A 23,310-nucleotide genomic window follows, 5' to 3' on the forward strand; every position below is an offset into this window, starting at 1 on the left:
AAGATAAAGACCACATCTTTCAAAAGAACAATAATCCGCTTAGTCATCCTTACTGCAATCTTAGATTCTTAGTGCCCTTCTTGTATGGATTTTCCAGTGATTTACCCAAGGTCACACAGCAACAGAGCTGGGGTTCAAACCCAAGCAGCCTAGCTCACAACCACCACACTAAGACGGCTAACGCTGCAGAAGCTTATGAAACTCGTTATTGCCAACCCTGGATCACGCCCTTGCTGTAGCTGTCCTGTTTCTTCTTGCTTCCTTTCCAGTAGCGTTGGAGTAAGGCTGTTGTCAACAAGGCTTTATGAGACTCAACCTGTCAACAAGTCTTTGTGTATTTTGGATAGTCTCTCAGATCAAATTTCTCAAAGGACATAGGCCATTTCCGGGCTCTTGCTCCATGTCGTACAACTTGAGGAGACATTGTGTCATTACCTTGCTTGCTATCAGATGGGATACCTACTTAGCCAACAGTGAGGGTGTGGTAGGGAGGAGATGCTTCCACGGCCTCTGAGACCCAAGTCATGGAAGATGAACCACACATCAGCACATGGAATTTGCTAGAAAATTGTCTGGGAGTGTGAACATAATTCCCAGACCCCTTGGCCATCTGAGGCTGGAAAGGGCATGAGGAGATTGTACTGGGTAGAAATTGGGAGTTGGTGCCTTGCTGTGAATCCCTCTTCTTCCCACCCACCCTCACTCTGTGTATATGGGCTTATGTGTGTCTGTATGTGTAATGTGTGCACATGCATGCTCATGTTTACATGAGTGTGTGTGAGTATGTACTATGGTGCATATTTAGAGGTCAGAGAGCATCCTCGGGTGTCAGTCTTCACCTTAAACCTTGTTTAAGAGGGGCTCCTCGTGTTGGCTTTTTCTGCTGTGTACACCTTCTGAGCTGGCTCATGAGCTACCCGGATTCTCCTGTTTCTGCCTCACATCTTACTGTCGTAGCACTGGGAGCATAGATGCATGCTACCACACCCAGCTTTACATGGATTCTGGGAATGTAAACTCAGATACCCATGCTTGTGTGGCAAGTACTTTACCTACTGAATCATCTCTCCCAGCTTCCCATGGGAATCATTCTTAAAGGAATATAAGACTGAACAACAGTGCCCACTATGGAGGGGCTTGTCCAGCCCAGAGCCTGATACCAGCGAATGGGACACTGTAGCCTAATATTGTGGATGGAGAACAGACTACAGGGAAATTGGCTATATCCAACCATACCAGATGGTTCCCACGTTGACCTTGTTGACCTTGACCCTGTCTGAGGCCTGCCTTAGTGGAGTATGGAGCACATTCGATGATGATTAGGCAGTGAACATCATATTCCGGAGGAGAGAGGAGAAGCCACAGGAATGGGAAGTGTGGGTAAGGATCTCAATAAAGGACATTTCTGAGAACTCAATGAAAGGACCTTGAGAAAATGGTACATGACAATGACTTGCTGGACCTACAGAGCTGGACACCAGAGGTCAGTAAGAAAGACGTGCCCTTACCTTCTACCCTCCCAGTGCAGAAACCCCCAGATACCCATTTCCCAAAGGTATTCCAAGCTCTAGGACTCCCACCTGACCTGTTAATAAAAATGAACCCATCTCTTCCCATCCAGCCCCACACTTGCTACCTCAAGCATCAGGCCCGATCTCCCTTTTCTGGTTGATTCCACAAAGGTCAACCTTTATTCCAGGGAATCTTCCCTCACTCAGCTACCCTGGTCTCAGTGATTGAGCCTCCTCATGGTTGCCTTTAGGTCTTTACTCCAGCTGGAATGTGAGAATGGGAATAGTCTCCACAATGACTTTCTGTTCCTGACACTGTCTGACCCTCTATGACAATCCTGTCTGAGAAACCCCAGGCAGAGGAACACACACAAGAGCCTGCACAAAGCAAGGGCAGTCAGGGAGGCCCAGGGCTCTTAAACCCACAGGGAGCGCACCTGAGGGCTCCGGTCTTCTCCTGATCAATGGGTGAAGCCTAACTTGTACTAGCCAAACTTGTAAGCCATTGCCAAATGAGCAAACTGGGCAGGGATTGCAGGCAAGCCAGTTTGGTTGAAGAGTCAAAATCATATAGTGTGACCTGTCACCCCAAGGAGGAGGGACAAGGCTCCACAGCTGGGGAGAAGCTGGTCATAACTCCTCCAGCCCCAGCTGGGAATGATGGGAATCGAGAAGATAAAGGCAGAACTTTCTGGTGCTTGCACACGTACTCAGAGCTCCCTTCTGACCCCAGAAGCGTAGGCATCACCGCAGCCCATGGCAGAAGCTGGCTGGAGCATGAAGTGGACTCTGGACTTGAGCCTCACCCTGTGGCTGGTAGTCCAGACAGCCTTAGGTAAGATCTTCACCTCTGCTGGGGGTGCCAGTCCAAGCTCAGCCGCTTCTGAACAGCGGGCCTTAGACAAGGTCTAGGCAAGTGGAGGGCAGTGTTTCATAGCACTTGTGTGATACCAGCGAGAAGTCTGAGGAAGTCGTTTGTCCTTTCTGAATCCCAGGACTGCTCTGCAAAGTGAGCACTGTGTCTCCTTCCTCCTGGGATCAGTGAGGGACCTGAGAATATGACATGTCCCTGTCCCCCTTTCTAGCCTTTCCCCACTCCTTCCTGCCTTTTTTCTCCTAAGCAGGAATCCCACTTCTGCCTCCCTGTGCCCTATATGGCCTCATTATTATCTATACTTTCTTCTCAGTGTCCTTCTTTCTAAAATGAGTGTTACCCTCTGAACTGCGAAAACAACATGACACGTTAACAACTGTTTATTGAGGTATTAGATATACATACAGCAAGGTGTACATATCTGAATACACACACACAGATGTGTGTATGTATATACATACATATATATGTGTATATATATACATATATATATGACCAAAATCTAGAATACTGCCAGTATCCTATGTGCCATTCCTCAGTTAACACCTCCAAAGTAACCATGTTCTGGTCTCTATTGTAAATTTATTGTGCCTAAAAAAAAAATTACATGAGTTTTTTCTTTTGCTTTGTTTTTTTTTTTTAAAGATTGTATTCATTTATTATATATAAGTACACTGTAGCTGTCTTCAGATACACCAGAAGAGGGCATCAGATCACCTTACAGATGGTTGTGAGCCACCATGTGGTTGCTGGGAATTGAACTCAGGACCTCTGGAAGAGTAGTCGGGTGCTCTTAACTGCTGAGCCATCTCTCCAGCCCTTGCATTGTTTTTTTAAAAGATTTATTTATTTTTATATGAGTACACTGTAGCTGTCTTCAGACACACCAGAAGAGTGCATCAGATCTCATTACAATGGTTGTGACCCATCATGTCGTTGCTGAGAATTGGACTCAGGACCTTTGGAAGAGCAGTCAGTGCTCTTAACTGCTGAGCCATCTCTCCAGCCTGTGTTTTGTTTTGTTTTGTTTTGTTTTGTTTTGTTTTGTTTTGTTTTGTTTTGGAGAAGCTTTGATAAAACTGCTTTTAGCATTTTGTGGTATTACCTTCTTGTATATTTACACATAGCTGTGACATTAGCATTACACAATTTTATTTTTAAGATCTTTTAATTATACTTCTTGAGTGTGTATGTGTATGTGTGTGTGCATGAGTGCATGTGTGCTTGTGTATGTGTGTGCTAGTACATGTGTGTGTATGTGTGGAGGTCGGAGAACAAGTCTCAAGAGTCCATTTTTGCCCTCTAACCAAGTGGATCCCAGAGATCAAACCCAAATCATTAGGCTTACAACATGCACCATTGTCCTCTGAACCATCCTACTGGACCTACTGTTTTGCTGTTGTTGTTAATTTGTTTTTTTTATTTTACTTTTAAGTGTTTGCCTGCATGTGTATCTGAGTAAGGCTGTCATATAACCTGGAATGGGGCTTCCAGACAATCTCTGGATGAGCAGTCAGTGCTCTTAACCTCTGAGCCATCTCTCCAGCTCCCTGCCCTACAGTTTTATACGCTACTTATTTTTTCCACTTAAATTCTTATGGAGAGTAGTTTATAGCTTGGGTTTTTATTTACTTTGCTTAGCTCACAGATACGAATGAGGCTCCAGTATCCACTGGAGTTCAGATCAATTTTTGCTTTAATTAGTTGCTGGGGATGTTCTAGATCCTGATCAGACAAGGATATGTATAACTAGCATCATATAGCATTGTACAGGTAATGTATGAGCATCTTGCTGTGTGCATATCTTATACGATGGCTAATGTACTGTTTTCACATTTCAGAGAATACTGATTTCAAAGAACAGATTCTGGGACCAGAACTCAGGTCTCTTTGCAAGAACAGTGCTCTTAATCACTCAGACATCTCTCCAGCCCCAGGAATATTGATTTTTATTTTGTATTGTGGGTTTTTTATCTTTATTTTTCCCCCAGACAAGGTCTTACTGTATAGCCTAGTATAAAGTTTGTGTGGGGGGAGGGTATAGGGGAGAGACAAAGACAGACAGACAGAGGCAGACAGACAAAGTGCATGAGTAAGAGACAGAATGAGAGAGGGGAAGCATACTTGTGTATGTAAATGCAGCTCAGAAAGCAATCTCACTTTCCCCCTTGTTTGACACAAGGCCTCCTTGTTGTTTCCAATCCCCAGCTAGGTATGCCAGTCTAACTGGCCCAAGAGATTCCAATGATTCTCCTGTTTCCACTTCCAGGCTCCCAGTAAGAGCAGAGTGATTAAACACTTATGCCATGTATTCAGCTTCTATGTGGGCTCTAAGGAATAAAACCCAGGTCCTCACTCTCGCACAGAAAATATTTCTATCCACTGAACCATCTCTCCAGCCCTGAACTCCAGGCCTTGAACTAGTGGTCCTCCTGCCGCTGCATCCCAAGTGCTACCACAACTGGTTCAGAATATTCTTTTCCTAAGTGCTTCTGTTCTCCCTTCTGGGTAACACAGCTGACACTTGACTCACCACACCACCCCCTCAGCAGCAGTTTAGAACTCTTTCACATGATTGTGACTGGCTCCCTGGAGACCGGAGAGTCAACAAACACCATGGTGTACACCAGTCACGAGACATTCTATATGTGATGTGAGCCTTTGAGCCTTTGATGTGTAGAAGAATTTGGGGCACCGGGAGATGGTACACATCTATAAGCCCAGTGCTTATGTGGCTGAGGCAGGAGGATCACAAGGGTTGTTCCACATGTGCATGCATGTGTGTGTGGTGTGTGTGAACACATGTATATAGATATGCTCCTGCGAGCAGAAGCCAGAAGACAATGTTGGATATCCTGTTCTATCCTTTTCTGCCTTTTTCCTTTAAGGTCTCTCACTGAGCTTAGAGCTTGCCAGATGTACAGCAAGTCCAGCAAGGATTATGAGTTGGAGGTCAGTTTGGGCTGCAATACTTTGCAAGACTTTGTCTCAGAATCAAAAATAAAAGCAAACGTTCCCTGGATGTGATACACACATTTAGTCCCCTCACTTGTGAGGCAGGGGGCCTAAGAACTTGGTTTAGATTGGATGTTTATGAGACATGACCTCATGAAGTCCAAATGGCCTTGAACTCCTGTAGCCAAGGATGATCTCGAACTCATGATCTTCCTGCCTCGGCCTCCCAAGAGCTATGATTTCAGGTATGTGCTACCTTGCCTGGCTTGGGGATCTATAGTTTGCATCAGTCCTTAAGTGATTCTGATCCATGGCTAGGATATGTAATAACTTGGGTCATATTTGCTTCCTGTCACTTTAGTGAATGAGCTCCAGGGAACAGGAACAAAGAGCAATTCTGTTCTGATAAGGGAGGAGAGGGAGAAACAGACAAGGGCACTTAGAAAGGAACAAAGAGGTGAGGCCTCACCAACCCTTGGCAGTACAAGTGGGGCAAGATAAGAGCCTAGAAAGAGAGTGCTCACAGACAAAGGGTGGATTCAATTAGTCTATCTCGTACCTATTCCAAAAGCTGTCTATGATTTGAGTATGCTTGCAGCGTGCATGCGTGCATGCGTTTAAAACAAGTGCATACACACTATGGATGAATACATTATAAACCATTTATAGTTACACTTGTAGGTATATGTATATTCCTGGTGAACATGCATTTGTGTGTTTCTCATGTATTTCTCATGTGTTTCTCATGTTGCATGTGTACACATGCAAAGGTGCATGGTATATATAAGTAAAAATGTGTATGGACAATTCCATCCCAGAAATGAACCAGGCAGGGGCTGAGGAGGTGACTCAGCCAGGTAAGTACTTTGTAAAGAAGTGTGAGACCTGAGTTTAGATGTCCAAACTCAGATCAAAATCCAAGCACAGCGGTGCATGACTGTAACCCCAATGCTGAAGAAGAAGACAGAAACAGGTACTGGACAGTCAGTGTAGCCACTTAGCAAACTCTGGGTTCAATGAGAGACTCTGGTTCAAAAAAACACAAGGTAAAGAACAATGGAAGAGGGGTTGGGGATTTAGCTCAGTGGTAGAGTGCTTGCCTAGCAAGCACAAGGCCCTGGGTTCGGTCCCCAGCTCCGGAAAAAAAAAGAAAAAAAAAAAAGAACAATGGAAGAAGACACCAGAAATCAACCACTAGCCTCCACATGCATATGTACAAACATCCCGGGCACACTTACAGGAACATAAAGATATACATACACACCACATGGGAGGGGGAGTATATGAAAAAGAGATTCATCAGAAAACTAATTAGCAACCAGGAAAAATGTGTAGTCGTATTCATATCAAACAGAAGTCAAGGGCTGGAGAGATGCTTTAGCGGTTAGGAGCACCAACTGCTCTTCCAGAGGTCCTGAGTTCAATTCCCAGCAACCACATGGTGGCTCACAACCATCTGTAATGAGATCTGATGCCCTCTTCTGGTGTGTCTGAAGAAAGTGACAATGTACTCATATCCATTAAATAAATAAATCTTTTTTAAAATAAATAAATAACACACAAAAGTCAAAATAAATGTCCCTTTCAACCTGGCATTGTGTGCACACCTTTAATCCCAGCACCTGGGAGGCAGAGGCAGGTGGATCTCTGTGAATTTGAGGCCAGCCTGGTCTAGATAAGAGAGTGAAAGGACAGCCAAAACTACATAACTGAGAGAACTTGTCTCAAAAAAACCTCAAATACACAAATAAACATAGATGAATGCTCCTTTTATTGATATTAAATAACTCAAAGAGAGATGGGTAGTATAGCAGACACAAACTTTCATGTACCTACCAGCATGACTTTGAAATCTTAAATAATGAAGAAAGTCCTGATAGAAAGCACACAAAAAAAAAAAAAAACAGATACACGATTGTTATTTTTAAACCTCCAGGTTATTTTGTTGTTGTTGTTGTTGTTGTTGTTGTTGTTTTGTGTTTTGTTGTTGTAAGAAGAAGAAGCAGCAGCTAGGCTGAGGAGATGGCTTAGTGGGTAAAACACTTGCTACATAAGGACCAGAATTCAGACCTCCAGAAACAATGTAAAAAGGCTGCATGGTTTCACCTGCCTGCCTGCAACCCCAAACCATGGGAGGCAGAAAGAGGGAATCTCTGGATCAAGATGTCTAACCAGACCCTGGGCTGGACGACAGATCCTGTCTCCGTACATAAGGTAGAAAGCAATCAACTAAGACATCTGATGTCCACCTCAAATCTCTATATGCACAAGCACCCTTGTGCACCTACATGCACTTACATACATGAACATACACGCATTAAAAAGTAGTTGACTGGGGTTGAGGATTTAGCTCAGTGGTAGAGCGCTTGCCTAGCAAGGGCAAGGCCCTGGGTTTGGTCTCCAGCTCCGAAAAAAAGAAAAAAAAAAAGTAGTTGACTCAGGGCTGGAGAGATAGCTCAGCAGTTAAGAGCACTGGCTGCTCTTCCAAAAGAGCCAGATTCAATTCCCAGCACCAACACGGCAGCTCACAGATGTCTATAACTCCAGTTCTAGAGAACCCAACCCCTTATTCTGCACTGATGTACACGCATGTGAAATGCTCATAAACGTAGGATTTTGAAGTACTTAAATAATCGTTGGTTTGTGATATGTATATTATGTGTATATGTATGTGAGTATATGTATGTATATTTTGTGTATGTGCATTGTCTATGTGTGTGGAGATGGGTGTATTGTATGTGTGTGTGTATGTGTGTGTGTGTGTGTGTGTGTGTGTGTGTGTGTGTGTGTGTGTATGTACCAATATAAAGCAAGCAACAGCAGCTCCCTGGGTCTGGTGGCACATTTTTGTAATTCCAGCATTTCGGAGACTGGGTTAGAAGGATGATGAGTTCAAAGCCAGCCTGAGTTATACAGTGAGACTCTGGAAAGAGATTGGAGAAGAGAAGAAAGAAAAGGAAGAGGGGACAATGGAATCCATGGCTGAGAATCATGAGACAGAGTGACAGTCCCTCTTCTCTTCCCAGGTGCTTTGCACACCAAGGAACCTCTCCTGATCACCAAACACGGGATCCTACAAGGAAAGCAAGTGCATGTGGGAGACACACCCATCCGAGTCTTCCTGGGAGTCCCCTTCTCTCAACCTCCTGTGGGCACACGCAGGTTTGCTCCTCCAGAGCCCCCGCTACCCTGGAACGGAATCAGAGACGCCACCACCTACCCACCTTCGTAAGTGCCAGGGGATTGTGTGCTGGTAGATATGCAGACCTGAGGAGCAGAGCGGACCAGAGCCTAGAGTATCTCAATCTTCAAAATCTCTGTAATGAGATTAGACCAAATTTAAGGTACTGATTGTAATGTTTAGGTTAGCATGAGAGTGAGAGAAATCTATACAAGGGGGATGTGGTGACTGGCTGTGCCCCAGGACCTTCTGGGAAGCTGAATTTCCCAAATGGACACCACCACCAGTTCTCATCCACATATCCCAGACCTGTGGATGATGGATGGGCTCCAGCTTCGTTAATAAACCCACGCGGCACTACCAGTTACTACCTGAAGAGGGCGCTCCAAGATGAGAACTACAAGGATTGTTTCAGCTTTGACATTCTTGCTGCTTGCAGCCTTCATATAGCAAGACTTGAACAAGGACTGCCCTTTGAAGCCCCAGGCTTGGCAGTTCAGCCAAAACAAATATATTTACTGTTTATTCAGACTACTGAATAATCTGCTGTCCAGAACATTGTGTGGCAATCATTAACAGTGTTCAGCATCAGCGGATTAAAACACAGGGTTTAGAATCTGAGTGTCAGCTGATATTTTAAAAAGAAGAGGGGTTGGGGATTTAGCTCAGTGGCAGAGCACTTGCCTAGCAAGCGCAAGACCCTGGGTTCGGTCCTCAACTCCGAAAAAGAAGAAGGAGGAGGAGAAAGAGGAGGAAGAGGAGGAGGAGGAGGAAGAAGAGGAAGAGGAGGAAGAGGAAGAGAACGTCCTATAACTCCCACTTTGATGCCTATTTTTAAGAAGAGTTCCACTGTTGGGACATGATCAACTAGGTATCAAAGGTGGTTTTGCTCTATGCTAACCATAGGTGAGGTACAGGCTCAAATTCAAGCAATATATACTGGGGCTTGAAAATGTATGTGTGTGTATACATACACACTATATACCATATGTCATATACCATACAACATATACCATATACAATATGGTATACGTTATGTGTCGTATATTATGTATTATATTATGTATTGCACATATAATAAATTATATATTATATTATGCATATAATATGTGCTATATACATATACTCAAGTCGCAGGCATTCTGATCATTCTCTAGTTACTGTTTGGAATCCCTGTTATCAGAACATGGGGTAACCATTGTTTAAAATTTAAGGTTTGGAAACAAGGGTGCTCATTGTATACACATTTGGGTGTCAGTCATTGAAACTCAGAACAAACTGTCAGAACAAGGGAAGTTTGAATCTTAGAGAGTCAAGAGTAAGAATCTGTGGGTTACTTAGACCATTCTATAAGGCAACAATAGAAGGAAAGAGACTATGCAGAAATGATGACTTCTACAGGGAAGCTGGAAGTGATTGAATTCTGGTATTTTTTTGGAGAACTGGGTGTGAGCCTCATGATGGAAAAGATAATTTAATATGACGACAACATTGTGCTCAAGAGAATAAGATTGTCATTTCCCAAGTCAAGGGCAAGTAGGTTTGGGCAAATAAAAACTTCATTTGGCTACCAAGCATGATGGCACACATTGATAGTCTCAGTAATTTGGAGGCTGAGACAGCTAGATCGGAGATCGAGGCCAGTCCCGTCTACACAGGAAGCTGGAGGGCACCCTGGGCTACTTAAGATAGAACTCCAAAGAAGAGAGGACAGGAAAGGAGAGCCAGGAAATGATCGTTCACTCCTTTAATGGGCCAGCCTACTCTACATACTGGCTTTCAGGCAAGCACAGGCTACAGAGTTTGATCCCCAGAAACCACAAAAGTATGTGGTGGTATGCACTTAATAGTCCTGGTACTGGGGAAGTGGAGACAGGAGCATCCCTGAGGTTCACTGACCAGGCAGGCTAGCCTCACTGATGAAGGCAGTAAGATACTCTGTTTCAAAGGAGGTAAATTGTCCTTCTGAGGATGACATCAAAGGTTGACCTCTGGCATCTACATGCATATTCAAACATATGCACACACTTGTATATATACACCAGCATGCATACAAGCATACACACACACACACAGACAGACATATGTGCACATACACACGGTTTGTTGTTTTTTTTTTTTTTTTCAAAAAAAAGTAGAGGACCAACAAAACAGTGCAGCATATGAAGGTTCTTCCCACCAAGCTTGATGACCTGAGTTTCACTCTTAGAAGCTACAGGGTAAAAGAAAACTGACTCCCAAAAGTGTCCTTTGACTTCTATACATGTACCTCGGCATGTACATGTACACAACCAAATAAATAAATGTAATTTTGAAATTAGAAAAAGGAGAGAGAGAGAAGTCAAGCAAAGGAACAGAAATGTTGGCTAGAAGCAGAGTCCTTCCTAGCATGCCCAAGGACCCGGATTTTATCCTGGCACTACAAATTTTCAAAGGAGAAGGAAGCCAAGCAAATATCAAAGACAGAGCTACAGAGCCAGCCACATTGGCACACACCTGTTATACCAGCACTTGAGGGTGGAGGCAGGAGGGTTAAGAGTTCAAGGTCAACCTCAGCTATATGGTAAGTTCAAGGCCATCCTGGGTTACAGAAGACCCTGTCTAGAAATAGAGGAAGGAAGGAAGGAAGGAAGGAAGGAAGGAAGGAAGGAAGGAAGGAAGGAAGGAAGGAAGGAAGGAAAGAAGCAAGATAGATAGATAGATAGATAGATAGATAGATAGATAGATAGATAGATAGATAGATAGATAAGCTGCTTGCTGGTGACCTTTGAAGAGGCCAGGTGAGGTAGAAGGAGGACAATAGATTGGAAATTGATCCTGGGGGCTGGAGAGATGAGCTTAGTAAATGTGAGATCCTGAGTTCAAGCCTCAGAACATACACACACACACACACACACACACACACACACACACACACACACACACACAGATGGCCTCCGTGAGGAATGACACCAGAACCTTTTCTCTGACCTCCACATGTATGTACATATGCACCAGCACACACAAGTTCCTTATAGGAAGAGAGCTGGCAAACAGGGGGGAAGGGGGGGTGGGAGACAACAGGTTGGGGTGAGGTAGATTGAAGTGTTGTGAGAAGGACACAGGAAAGAGGGAGGGTAGGCTGGACAAGAGAACTAACAGGGATAACAGGCAGACCAGTATTCCTGCACTCAATCGAGTAAGGCCAGCCCCAGACATATGAGAACAACCATTCCAGGGGCTAGGCCAACAATGGGGATTGGAGAGGTGGCCATATAGCCCACACTCTTCAAATACCCCTAAAGTCCACATATCGCCCTTACTGGGTGTTAGACACACTGCCATCCTGCTTTCCACGAGTGGATGAACCACCCAGGAGAAAAACAATTAATTGAGATAATTTCAACCAGCTCTGCAGTCACGAGTGGAAAAATGTCTGTGGGACACAGAGGGAGTGCCCATAAGGGGGGTTGCATTTGAGTTGGTCTGAAACAGACGTGGGAGTGAGCTGGGCAAGGAAGGAAGCATTTGGCAGAAGGCACAGAGACACAGGGGTTTGGAAATCGCAGGCGAGCAGCCATGCCTATCAGGAACAAAGGTGGCTGGTGAGATGAGATGACCGGATGGAAAGGAGGAGCTAAATTGGACTGAGGGTGTCTGGATTTTTTTTTTCTCTGAGGGCAGTGGGGAGCCAGGGAAAGGGGTTTGGGGGAAGCAGCTCTTCGCTGTAGTTCAGACTGTCCTGGAACCTACTACACAGCCCAGAATACCCTTAAATACAGTTGTTGGCCACTGTGCCCCACAGGGAGGGTTTTAAGAAGGGCGGCACCGTGGTCTCCTCTGAATTGTGTTTTGCTTTGTTTTTAATCACGTTTTAATCAGTGTCCTCAAGAGTAAAAAGAACAACTTGAAGGACTGAGAAGAGCTTGAGGCTGTGTGTGTCCAGACACAGATTGGACAGTCTTGGCAAAACAGTGGCCCTATGTGGGGGGAGGGGCGGAAAAAGAAAGAAAAAAAAAACAACAAACCTTCAGGAGGCATGCACACATGCACAGAGCCTGCCAGCCTTTTGTCTTAGGTTCACTGCTGACCCCCAGGGACGAAATCATCCTCTTCACCACCAATCTAAATTCATTGTGCGCCCACAGGTGCCTTCAGGAATCCTGGGGGCAGATAACATCCATGTACTTAAACACGCGGAAACAGTACGAGTGGCTGCATTTCAGCGAGGACTGCCTTTACCTGAATGTATATGCCCCAGTACTCGCACCTGGGGACCCTCTGCTGCCGGTGAGTACTGTTTTCTATTACCTGCTGTACTCCATCACTCTACAGCCTAACGCAGGCTTAGACGACCTCTCTTGCCTAGGTGATGGTTTGGTTCCCTGGAGGTGCCTTCCTCGTCGGTTCGGCTTCCACCTATGAAGGCTCAGAGTTGGCGGCCCGTGGGAAAGTGGTGCTGGTGTTTCTTCAGTATAGGCTGGGCATCCTGGGCTTCTTCAGGTAGGCCTTGTACCAGGGACGGAACCTTCACCTTTCTACCTAGCGGTCTCAGATGCAGAAGGGGGGCACTGACGGAAGGGGCGTGACCCGTGGGCGGGACTGAGTATAGAGGGTGGCATGAGTCGGGCCTGACACTGTGGAAGGAACCAACGGGCGCTGGATACTATCTCAACCGTGTGAGTCTAAGGAACCCTTAGGTTGGACGAATTGGCAGCTCTCTGAATCCTGACCATCGACGTTTGGAAGTCTGACCATGAATCTCGTGTGCCTAGCACGGGCAACAGCCATGCCCGCGGGAACTGGGGGCTACTGGATCAGATAGCTGCTCTGCGGTGGGTGCAGGAGAACATCGAAGCTTTTGGTGGAGACCCGGACAGTGTAACACTATTTGGCCAGTCGGCAGGAGCTATGAGCGTCTCAGGACTGGTGAGCGCAATTTCCATTGGATCAGCAGAGAAATAGGCCAGCATGTTCCTACACTGCACAGACAGACACATGTGTGCAGACCTATATGTCCATAGATATGTGGGTCCACCAAGGGGACAGCTGCTCATAGTCAAGATGCTTTCTCTTCAAGAATAGCACCCATAGAGGTCGTTGAGATGACTCAGTAAGTAAAAGTGCTTGCTGACAAGGCTGATGACCTGAGTTATCATATCAAGCATGGTCTCAAAAGCCACAGTTAAAATTAGGCTCCAACCTGAGTGCTTTCTATGTGACAGGTATTCTTCTATATATCTTATGTGTATTGCTTTATTTAATTCCCCCAATTCAAAAAAAAAGTTACGTACTGTAGTCTTAAAACTTAGAGGTAGGGAGGCTGGAGAGATGGCTCAGAGGTTAAGAGCACTGATTGCTCTTCCAGAGGACCCACCTGGTCCAATTCCTAGTACCCACATAGCAGCTCACAACTGTCTGTAACTCCAGTTCCAAGGGATTTGACACCCTTACACAAGCAGAATGCCAATACACATTTTCTTTTAAAAAAAAAAAAGGATTTATCAAAAAATTAAAAAAAAAAAACTTGGGGGAGATGAGAGATTCGAGGGTAGCCTCAGCTACATAGTAAATTTGAAACCAGTATGGACAACATGAGACTCTATGTCCAAAAAAAGCCAAAGAAACAGGCTGATCTGTAACATTCCAAAGGCAGACCAGAAATACCTGACTGAGCTACATAGCAAGGCCCTCCCTGTCCAAAACTAACAAATTAATTAACCAAATAAATGAATAATCTTACAAACAAAAACAGTGATGCACAGAACTATTTTAAGTGAACTCTCGAGCCAGGACAGGTTTTGCTGTGTGGTTTGATTTGGCTTGGATATTTTTTGTTGTCTGCTAACACTGTCTCACTCTGCTGCCCTTGCCATCCTCAGACTTGGTATTTAGACCAAGCTGGCCCAGAATTTGCTATGAAGACAAACAAGGTTGGCCTCAAATGTGTGGCTTGCAGTCATTCTCCTGAGAACAAGGACAGCTTCTAAGGAAGGAAATGATTAGATTGGATGTAGATTAGAGAGGCCTCCCAGTCTACTGCACAGAGCTAAATTAGGAAGAAATAGAAACTTGGTTGGACTTGGAGACCAGCTGGGAGGTGAGGGATCAGGGTTTATCCTGGAAGAGACAATGAGGGCAGGAAGAATGGAGAACAGAGGATGGTCGCTGAGTGATTCACAGGGCCAAATGTTCAAGACTAGAATAGCTGCATGTGGCAGACAGCAGGGGAGGGACAGCCTCCCCAGCTGGGTGGATAATGTCAAAAGAAGGGTTCTACCCAGTTTGATACTGACTAGAGCAGGTTTGAGACACATAAATTCTGAGATATCCAAAGATCTAACTTCTTCAAGAGAGCTGTCAGCACAGGTAATTGGAGCTGTGGTGATGGGGTCCTACCTACCTACCTGCATTTGTAACCTGTAACAGAGAAAGACCCTCTTATTCATACTTCTCATATCCCCCAATCAACTTGAGACCTCTAGAGACCTCTGCATAGGCCAGAAACTGAAAAGCGCTGGCTTTAAGTCTAGTCTCTAGCCCATGACCTACGGCTCCCTCCAAGATCTCTCAGGCTGCTCAGAACTGGTCAGGCAGGCACCCCCAAACAACTCAAGTGACGCTATATATGGATCTCATGGCTACTCTGCTTCTAATCCCTACAGCTGATGTCACCTCTAGCCCAGGGCTTATTCCATCAAGCCATTTCCCAGAGTGGTACTGCGGTACTGAAAACCTTCATCACTCACGATCCACTGAAGTCAGCCAAGGTGAGCATCACTCCTCTCCCAGAGCTTAGAAAGAGGGGAGAAGGGCGAAGGCATCCCTGTACCACTACTTCTCTTCTACAGAAAATTGCTCACCTGGCTGGCTGTGACCACAACAGTACGAAGATTATGGTAAAATGCCTGAAGGCTCTACCGGCAGAGAAGGTGATGCTTGTTTCCAAGAAGATGGTAGGTATAACATTCCAGTTGCCTTCCCTGTCAGCCTGCATGCTATAGCTACCCATCCATGCTTCCCCGGGGAACCCGTCTCTGGTGCACACTGGGGGAGTTTCCCTTGATTCCTATCTTTTTCCCTCCTTTACAGACATTCTTCCGTGCTAACTCCCATAAAGATCCAAAAGACGTGAGTAAGCACTGGTCTTCAATTTGAGTGTTTATTTAAATACCTACTGAGTACCAGGTCCTCGGAATACTTGAGGAACTATTCAGGCCGAATTTTCTTCCCTGGCGAAACTGATGCCCCACCAGAGAGAGACAATAAGACCTTTAAATAAATTAATAATTCAGCTTCCTAGGAGGTAACAGCAACAAGGGAAGGGACCAGGTATGGTGAAGGGAGTGTAATTTTAAATGCAATGGATTTTACGTGCCTCATTGAAATGATACATCATAAAGATTTTCAAGAGATAAAGAATTAACTATGGGGATGGCTGGAGCAAGCACCTGAAGTCTAAGTAGCCAGGTCCCGTCTGTCCTTGTCCCTCTCCATGCTCACCTTCCTACGTATCATTATGAGCAATCTCGACTTTTGCCAAAAAGGCTTAAGCTAAAACAGCTCCTGACACAGACCTGCTGAGCTGAGCACCCAAGTCACAAAGACCCTCAGAGGATATGTGGGATGAGTAGCTGGAAAAACGCCTCTGGCCTTGCAGATCGTGTGGTTCCTGAGCCCAGTGGTGGATGGTTTGGTGTTCCCAGAAGACCCTGTGGTGCTCCTGACCCGTGGGCAGGTTAAACCTGTACCCTACCTTCTAGGTGTCAACAGCGCGGAGTTCGAGTGGTCCTTGCCTTTTGTGAGTGGATAGGGTTTGCTGAGGATGCCCCTGGGCAATGTTTGGGTACTGAGTTAGATCGTGTTGGCCCCACTGAGGATGCAAAAGTCACCTGTATTCCCTGTTGGGGAGAACTGTCCAAGAATGATGGAGGGGAGATAGGAGAGGGGTAATGAACCCCTGAACCTCCAAACAACTATACATCCTTGTGGCCTCCTTTACTCTTTGGGTCAGGGCAAATGCTCTAGCTCAGAATGGGCCCTCCCAAGTCTGGTTCAGTTCAGAACCAGGTAGCAATGACAGGCAGTGAGCAGAACAGGTTGTGGGCCTTTCTTGGGAAGTGTCTTGTCTGAGAATTCTGCATGTAAAAAGGCAAGACCTCAGACCTGATCCAGGACCCCTGGGTCCTTCTCTTCTGAGCAGCTCATGAAGCTCCAGCTAAATCAGCGCATAATGAACAAAAACTACATCACCAAACTACTCTGGAGTTGCAGCATTTTGCTGGTGAGGGGTCCCATGGGTAGGGTTGTTCAGTGTGAACAGAACTATACTCTCCCACCCCCAACACATACACTCACTTCCTTTAAAATGTAGGACCTGCTCTGTGCAGGGCGTCCTGAGACAGATGGGATCATTCTTAGAGAATCCTAAAGGAGGTTGACACCCATGAGATGGTTGCTGACAGGAAAGGTCTCTGAGGCATCCTTTAGCAAAAGTGGGGATAAGAATAAATCATGATAGAGACCTTCCTACAAATTCCATTCCCAAAAGTCCTGGGGAGCTGGGGTTGGGTGCAAGCCAATGGTGCCCTCCCTGGCCCAGCTGGTGCAGCAGGCCTCAGGGTGAGTCTTGCATCCTGGCTCAGAATATCACTGAGGAGCAAATCCCACTGGTGGCAAGAGAGTACTTGAGTGATGCTATCAGTCACCACGACTGGAAGATGTTCCGAAACCACCTGATAGACCTAGTCGGAGATGCCACCTTTGTCTATGCCACACTCCAAGCTGCGCGATATCACCGAGGTATGGGGTCCCTAAGAGCAACCACACAGCTCCCCTGCACTCTTCAGCTGAGGTCCTCCAACTAGGGTCACCAGCTCTTTCCCCACTTTCTCCACACTTGGAGCTAGTACAGGACTCCACAGAAAAGTCAGTAAAAACCAGAGGAAGAGCTGTCCCTTAGGGGAGAAAGCTGGGGTGGCAGTACCTAGGTTAAGAGCAACTTAAAAGCCAGGGTGACTGGGCTTGGGAAAATGAGTCTGAGAGGTCAAAGGTGAGACTGGAGAGGACAGCCATTGGAGGCCCTTAAATACCATGTCCCGAATAGGACGCTCAGAAGAGGGAAGATGACAGCTTCCATGACCCTTACCACAATCTTACCGATTAGGTTTTAGTGTCCCTAGCTCTGTAGGTGAGGAACTGCATCTCAGAGAGTTTGAGTGGCTTGCCCACTGTCATTTGGTGACGACTGGTGCAGGCAGGGTTCTAATTTGCTCTGTGATTCTAAATCTGAATCCCTGCCTGTCCATGGATGCGGTGCTTAGGGTAGACAGGGAACTCAGGCAGAGACTCTCTGCAGTCCTCACCTGTTCCACCTACTCACAGATGCTGGCTCGCCTGTCTATCTGTATGAATTCAAGCACCATGCTCCAGGCATCATTGTCAAACCTCGAAGTGATGGAGCAGACCACGGAGACGAGCTTTCCTATCTCTTCGGGAGCCCTTTCTCCAAAGGTCCTGACCCCTAATCTCCCCACCATGTATGAAGATCCATACCTCCATTGGCTGACCACAGGGAATGATTCAGTCCCTAGTGTGGCGTGTACTCCCAGACCCAGATGCAGAGTGGGAGGTTGGCGCGCGCGCACACACACACACACACACACACACACACACACACCTACTCTTTCCAAAATACCACATCCTCTCCTGCCCCTAGGCTCATCCAGAGGTGAGGAAAAGGAATTCAGCCTCCAGATGATGAAATACTGGGCCAACTTTGCTCACACTGGGTGAGTCTAACCCCTTACACATAGAGACAATATTAGGCCTGCAGGAACCACACAGTCTTTTTTTAGGTCATAGGATCCTAACTGCCCCTAAAATGTCTCCCTTCTGTCTCATAATGCACATTCTTCATTCACTCAAGCATCCAATGGCTTCTCGCCAAGGTTCTCCTTCGTATCCAACCCTAGTCTGGAAGCTGGGGCTTCAAGGATGCCCTAGGCATGTGCTACATCCTCCTATCCACCCTATGAAAGCAAGATTCCAAACAAGCACCATGGGTGCTGTCCCGTGGGGAGCCTCAAGGAGGTGTCTGGTCCTATTTGAGTGGCAGAGATAGCCTCAAGTGGAAGTGGACTTGATCTGAGCTTTGGGTACCCCATGTGTATTTTCCTAGCTCCACCTTCTCTCCTCTATCGCCCTGTGACACTAGAGGAGCCGTTCTGAAATATCATCTAGCTGAGTCATTCTCTTGCTCAAAACTCTTGATCATGCCCCCAGAGTAAAGTTCTATCCCCTTACCCTGTCAGGAGAAACACTGCAAAATATTCCTTGCAGTGTCATTCTTTGTGCACACCATCCTCCTTATGATCACCCAGATCTTACCTAGCCTTGTAATGCCTGGAAGCTCACTTCTCCCACCTCCTTCCCTGGGCCTTGCTATGTAGCCTGTGCTGGCTTCATACTCACAATTCTCCTGCCTTGTCCTGCCTTCACTCTTGAGTGCTGGCACTCTCGAGTGTTCACCATCATACCCAGCTCTCCTATGCTTTCATAAAGATCTAAGTATCGTTGCCACAAAGCCCTCTTGGCTCTCAGCTCCTCGAGAGAAGGTAAGTGAGAGAGGGAGACAAGAGGGACGAGCCGAATGAGTGACAAGAATCTCTTTCCACTTGGGGGATCAGGGACCCCAATGACAGAGAGCTGCCCTACTGGCCTCGCTTTGACAAGGAAGAAAAGTACCTGCAGTTGGACTTCGATACAAGAGTGGGTGTGAAGCTCAGGGAGAAACAAATGACTTTCTGGAGACGGCTGCGCCAGCCTCAAAAACCTTAGAAGCACCGGCCATACTGAGAGTGACCAAGCAAGTGGAAGCTATTCTGCCTCAAGGAGACTGGCCCTAGATACATCTGAGGACAAGAGTCCTCCCCACTCAATCTAGGACCGGTAGGTGCTCCTGACTGCCTTCAGGCCATAGCTGGAGCCCTTGTCCATCTTTGGGGCTTAGCACCACCAGTCTAGCCTGATGTCCCATGACACTTTATATCTCACTGTTTAAACCAGGTCAGGCAGGGCCTTTCATCGCACTGTGCTCTACCTGCTCCCTCCTTAGCCCCACCCCCATCTCAAGGCAATCTCTTTTTTCTGTTTTATAAGACCTCTTATCCTTCATGATGTATCTGCAGCCCTCTCTTGTGGAATGTTCTCACGGGTGCCACTTCCTGTCATTGTACCCTGCAGTCATTGATCATCTGCTCTGTTCAACCTGCTTGCTTACACTGGCCTTGAGGCCCCAGACAATCCATTTATGATAAGGAGAAAAGCTTCGATGGCTCAGAATCTGTATTCCCTTCTCACACTCATCTCCCCCTTGGTGCTCCCAAAGCCTGTTCCTAGGGATTGTGCTCAATAAAACAATGTGTTGATTTGATCCTCGATTTCTCCCTCTGTAAAATAGTTGGGCGAAATGGCTATGATCTCAGTTCGAGCCCTCAGAGTGATGGGCCATTGCTGCTTGCTGCTACCTGAGCTGTGCTTGCTAGAGGGGCTGGAGCGAAGGAATTTGGACTGCAAAGCATTCCGCCAGTGCCAGAGGCAGTAGTGAATGCTGTAATCTCAGCATTTGCAACATGAGAAAGGAGAACCCAGGTTCAAGATTATCTTCAGCCATAGGGAGTTTGAGTCCAGCCCAGATGATATAGGACCCCTTCTCAAAAACAACAACAAACAGAAAGAAAAGCATGACTCGTCTCTTCTCTATCTCAAGTGTATCATCCTTCTCCCCTCGGATATCAGAACACCACACCCACCCCATGCTCACAGCCATTAGGTCTTACCCTTCCATCCCCACCCCCGTGTGTGTGTGTGTGTGTGTGTGTGTGTGTTACTGTGCCCATGTCAATGTCAGAATACAACTTTCAAGTATTCTCTCCTTCCACCATGTGGGTTCCAGGAATCAAACAAAAGTCATAAGTCCTAGAAACAAGCCCCCTTTATCTGAGCTACCTCTGCAGTCACCTACTTTCTTTAAAAAAAAAAAAAGAAGAAGAAGAAGATTGGTTTAATTTTTTTTATTTTTTTTAATCCTTGTGGCTGTATTTATGTATGTTCCACATATGTGTGGCTGCCCATGGAAGCCAGAGGATATGTCAGATCTCCTAGAGCTAAAGTTACAAGTGGTTGTGACTTGACTGGGGTGTTGGGAACTGAACTCAAATCCTCTGGAAGAGCAGTCAGTGCTCATGTCTCTGCTCCCCAAACTTCTACTTTCTGTCTTTGTGATTTGACTCTTTTAGGCACCTTATAGTTAGAAGAGACTCATATCCTTGTCCTTTCATGTCTAGCACAATGTCTATAAGGTCCATCCTGATTGTTGAATGTAGTAATTTTGTTCCATTTCAAAGCTGAAAACCATGTGTGTACATAGTATATATCAATCCATTATATATTTGAGTTGTTAGAAAGAGGGAAAAAGGAATTGAATTCCTCTTGGTTACTGTAACTAATGCAACAGTCCCACTGTTACAGAAAAGAGACTGACACATCCTCTAAGAAAGTACTTTCATTGAGTCAATTCAGACTCCCCTGCACTTTTTCAAGGAGGCCAGACTTTTGAAGGTTCTATGTTTGTTTCAACTAGGTCCGATTTTGAGGTTGGGGATTTAGCTCAGTGGTAGAGCACTTTTCTAGCAAGAGCAAGGCCCTGGGTTCGGTCCCAGCTCCGAAAAAAAAAGAAAAGAAAAAACAAAAACAAACAAAAAAACAAAAAACAAAAACACTCAACTAGGTCCAATTTTAACAAGAGCCCTGCCAAGCCAATTTAACCAGAGGATCTACCCCCAACTCAATAGCTGATCACCCTCCATAATGAATGGAGGTCCCCATCCTACACATCCTCTGGGAGATGTCTGAGCACCTGGGCCTGTCCTCGGTCAAACATGTTAGATAAGCAGGCTGGAGAGATGACTCAGCATTTAAAAGCACTAGCTGCTCGGCCAGAGGACCCAAGTTTGTTTCCTAGTCCACCCATCTTTGCCTCCAGTTCTAGGGGATCTGACTGACATCCTCTTCTGGCCTCTGCAAACACCAAACAGTGCAAGACACTCATACACATAAAATAAATTTATAATTTTTAGCCAGAACCTTTTTTTTTTTTTTTGGTTCTTTTTTTCGGAGCTGGGGACCGAACCCAGGGCCTTGCGCTTCCTAGGTAAGCGCTCTACCACTGAGCTAAATCCCCAGCCCCAGCCAGAACCTTTAATACTTCCTGTTAGTGATTTTTTTTCCACCTGCTGACCAAATTGCTGTTAAGTATAAATTCCCACTTACTTATGTTATATTGGGACTTGAGCCAAATTTTTCTCTTTCCCCACTGCAAAATCCCATTGCAAAGGTCCTATGTTTATTTCAGTGCCCTTAAATGACACCTTCCTGCCTTCTCCCAGCTTTAATTTTTTATTTATTCTATTATTAAAGGTTTATGTATTTAATTTTTTATGTATATGAGTGGTTTGCCTGCATGTATGTGCACCAACCATGTGTGACTTCAGAAGAGGGCATTGGAAGGCTGAAACTGGAATTACAGATGTTTGGAGCCACCATGTGGGTGCTAGGAATTGAATCTGTGTCCTCTGCAAGAGAAAAATGTGCTCTTAATCATTGAGCCATCTCTCCAGCACCTATTATCTGTCCTGTTCTTCAGGGAGGGTCTCATATTGTAGTAGACGAAGTACCTGGGTCTGGCCTTGAACTCTTAACAATCCTCCTACCTCCAAGGCGCGAGATTACACACATGAGTCTCCACGCCCATTTTGATTTTCTCCTTCAACATCCCTCTTTAGGTCTGTTCACCCAGACCTAAGGAAGAGTGTTTAATTCTCCAAATTAGAGGAAGTACCGCTGAACATAAAAGAGCTCAGACTCTTATTCTGTGGCTGATAGAATAATAAATGGCTCCGGGAAACCCTAGGACCTTCGACCTCCCCTGGGGTTCCAGCCTAGAATACCAAGGGGCAACCTGGAAGGGAGCCAGGTGGACTGCTGGCTCCATACCCTCCTCATCCATCCAAGAAGGTACCTTCTTCCACCAGTCCCTTCCCAGACTGCAGACCCTGCCTACGATCTCTTGACCCTGTCTCTTTATCTTTGCTTGCCAACCCTGCAGGGATGGCGAACTCTACAGGTACAAAGCCACCGAAGCCCAACTTGGAACTGGAGCCTGGCTTCTGGCTTCTGAAGTCAGGGCCCTCCTTTTCTCTGACACCTCTACACTGAAAAGGAGCAATTAACAGCCAAGCAGGCTGGGAAAGGACCAATCAGTGTTGGGAACAGGGAGCTTCCAAGGTTCCTGCTGACTGCTGGCCCTGCAACACAACTGACTCCTCGAGCACCAGGCTGTCTCCGACTACCCAGAGCGGGTCTCAGCCTTCTCCGCACACCCACAGCGCCAGCTGCCTGGTTGCTCCGGGGACGAGCCATCTGGCCTCTCGCCAACTGCAGTGATGGATCCCGTTGCTGGCTCCTGTCCAGAGCCCGAGCGGACATCTGGGCGCCTGGGCCTGGAACTTGCAGCGACAGGCTGGTGGCTGAACAAAATGATTTAGACGCGCCGCTGGGAGGACTCCTGAGCCTCCCACCGTTTGTGCCTTGGAGCCAGTCATCAATTCATTCTACAGCAGCGAGAATGTTGGGACAATACAACACAATCTTAGGACTGCCACTGAAGTGCCTGGTGAATTCTAGCTTTTCCAGGGCCCTCATCATTTTCTCTGGGTCTGGGTTAGCAGTGAGTAAACTAGTTCCCTCAT

General features: G+C 46.1%; 1 protein-coding gene across 11 annotated transcripts; it reads left to right on the plus strand.

Annotated features, from left to right (window-relative positions):
- The first annotated feature begins 2,114 nt into the window (after nt 1–2,114).
- Nucleotides 2,115–23,310, plus strand: Ces4a (carboxylesterase 4A). Of its 11 annotated transcripts, none has more exons than XM_039097596.2 (15): nt 4,983–5,038; nt 5,274–5,337; nt 8,367–8,568; nt 12,649–12,790; nt 12,870–13,003; nt 13,276–13,429; nt 15,166–15,270; nt 15,352–15,456; nt 15,593–15,631; nt 16,161–16,301; nt 16,704–16,784; nt 17,146–17,302; nt 17,885–18,013; nt 18,219–18,291; nt 19,189–19,934. In XM_039097596.2, the coding sequence occupies exons 4-15, from the start codon at nt 12,683–12,685 to the stop codon at nt 19,337–19,339; spliced, it is 1,377 nt and encodes a 458-aa protein (XP_038953524.1). In that variant the 5' UTR covers nt 4,983–5,038; nt 5,274–5,337; nt 8,367–8,568; nt 12,649–12,682; the 3' UTR covers nt 19,340–19,934. The 11 variants fall into 11 exon arrangements, with proteins under 11 accessions (XP_063133971.1, NP_001099646.1, XP_038953527.1 ...); XM_039097593.2 differs by having other exon boundaries at nt 5,000–5,089; XM_039097598.2 differs by lacking the exon at nt 4,983–5,038 and adding an exon at nt 5,066–5,142.

This window comes from Rattus norvegicus, chromosome 19 (genome assembly GCF_036323735.1).
Source record: "Rattus norvegicus strain BN/NHsdMcwi chromosome 19, GRCr8, whole genome shotgun sequence".
NCBI lineage: Eukaryota > Metazoa > Chordata > Mammalia > Rodentia > Muridae > Rattus > Rattus norvegicus.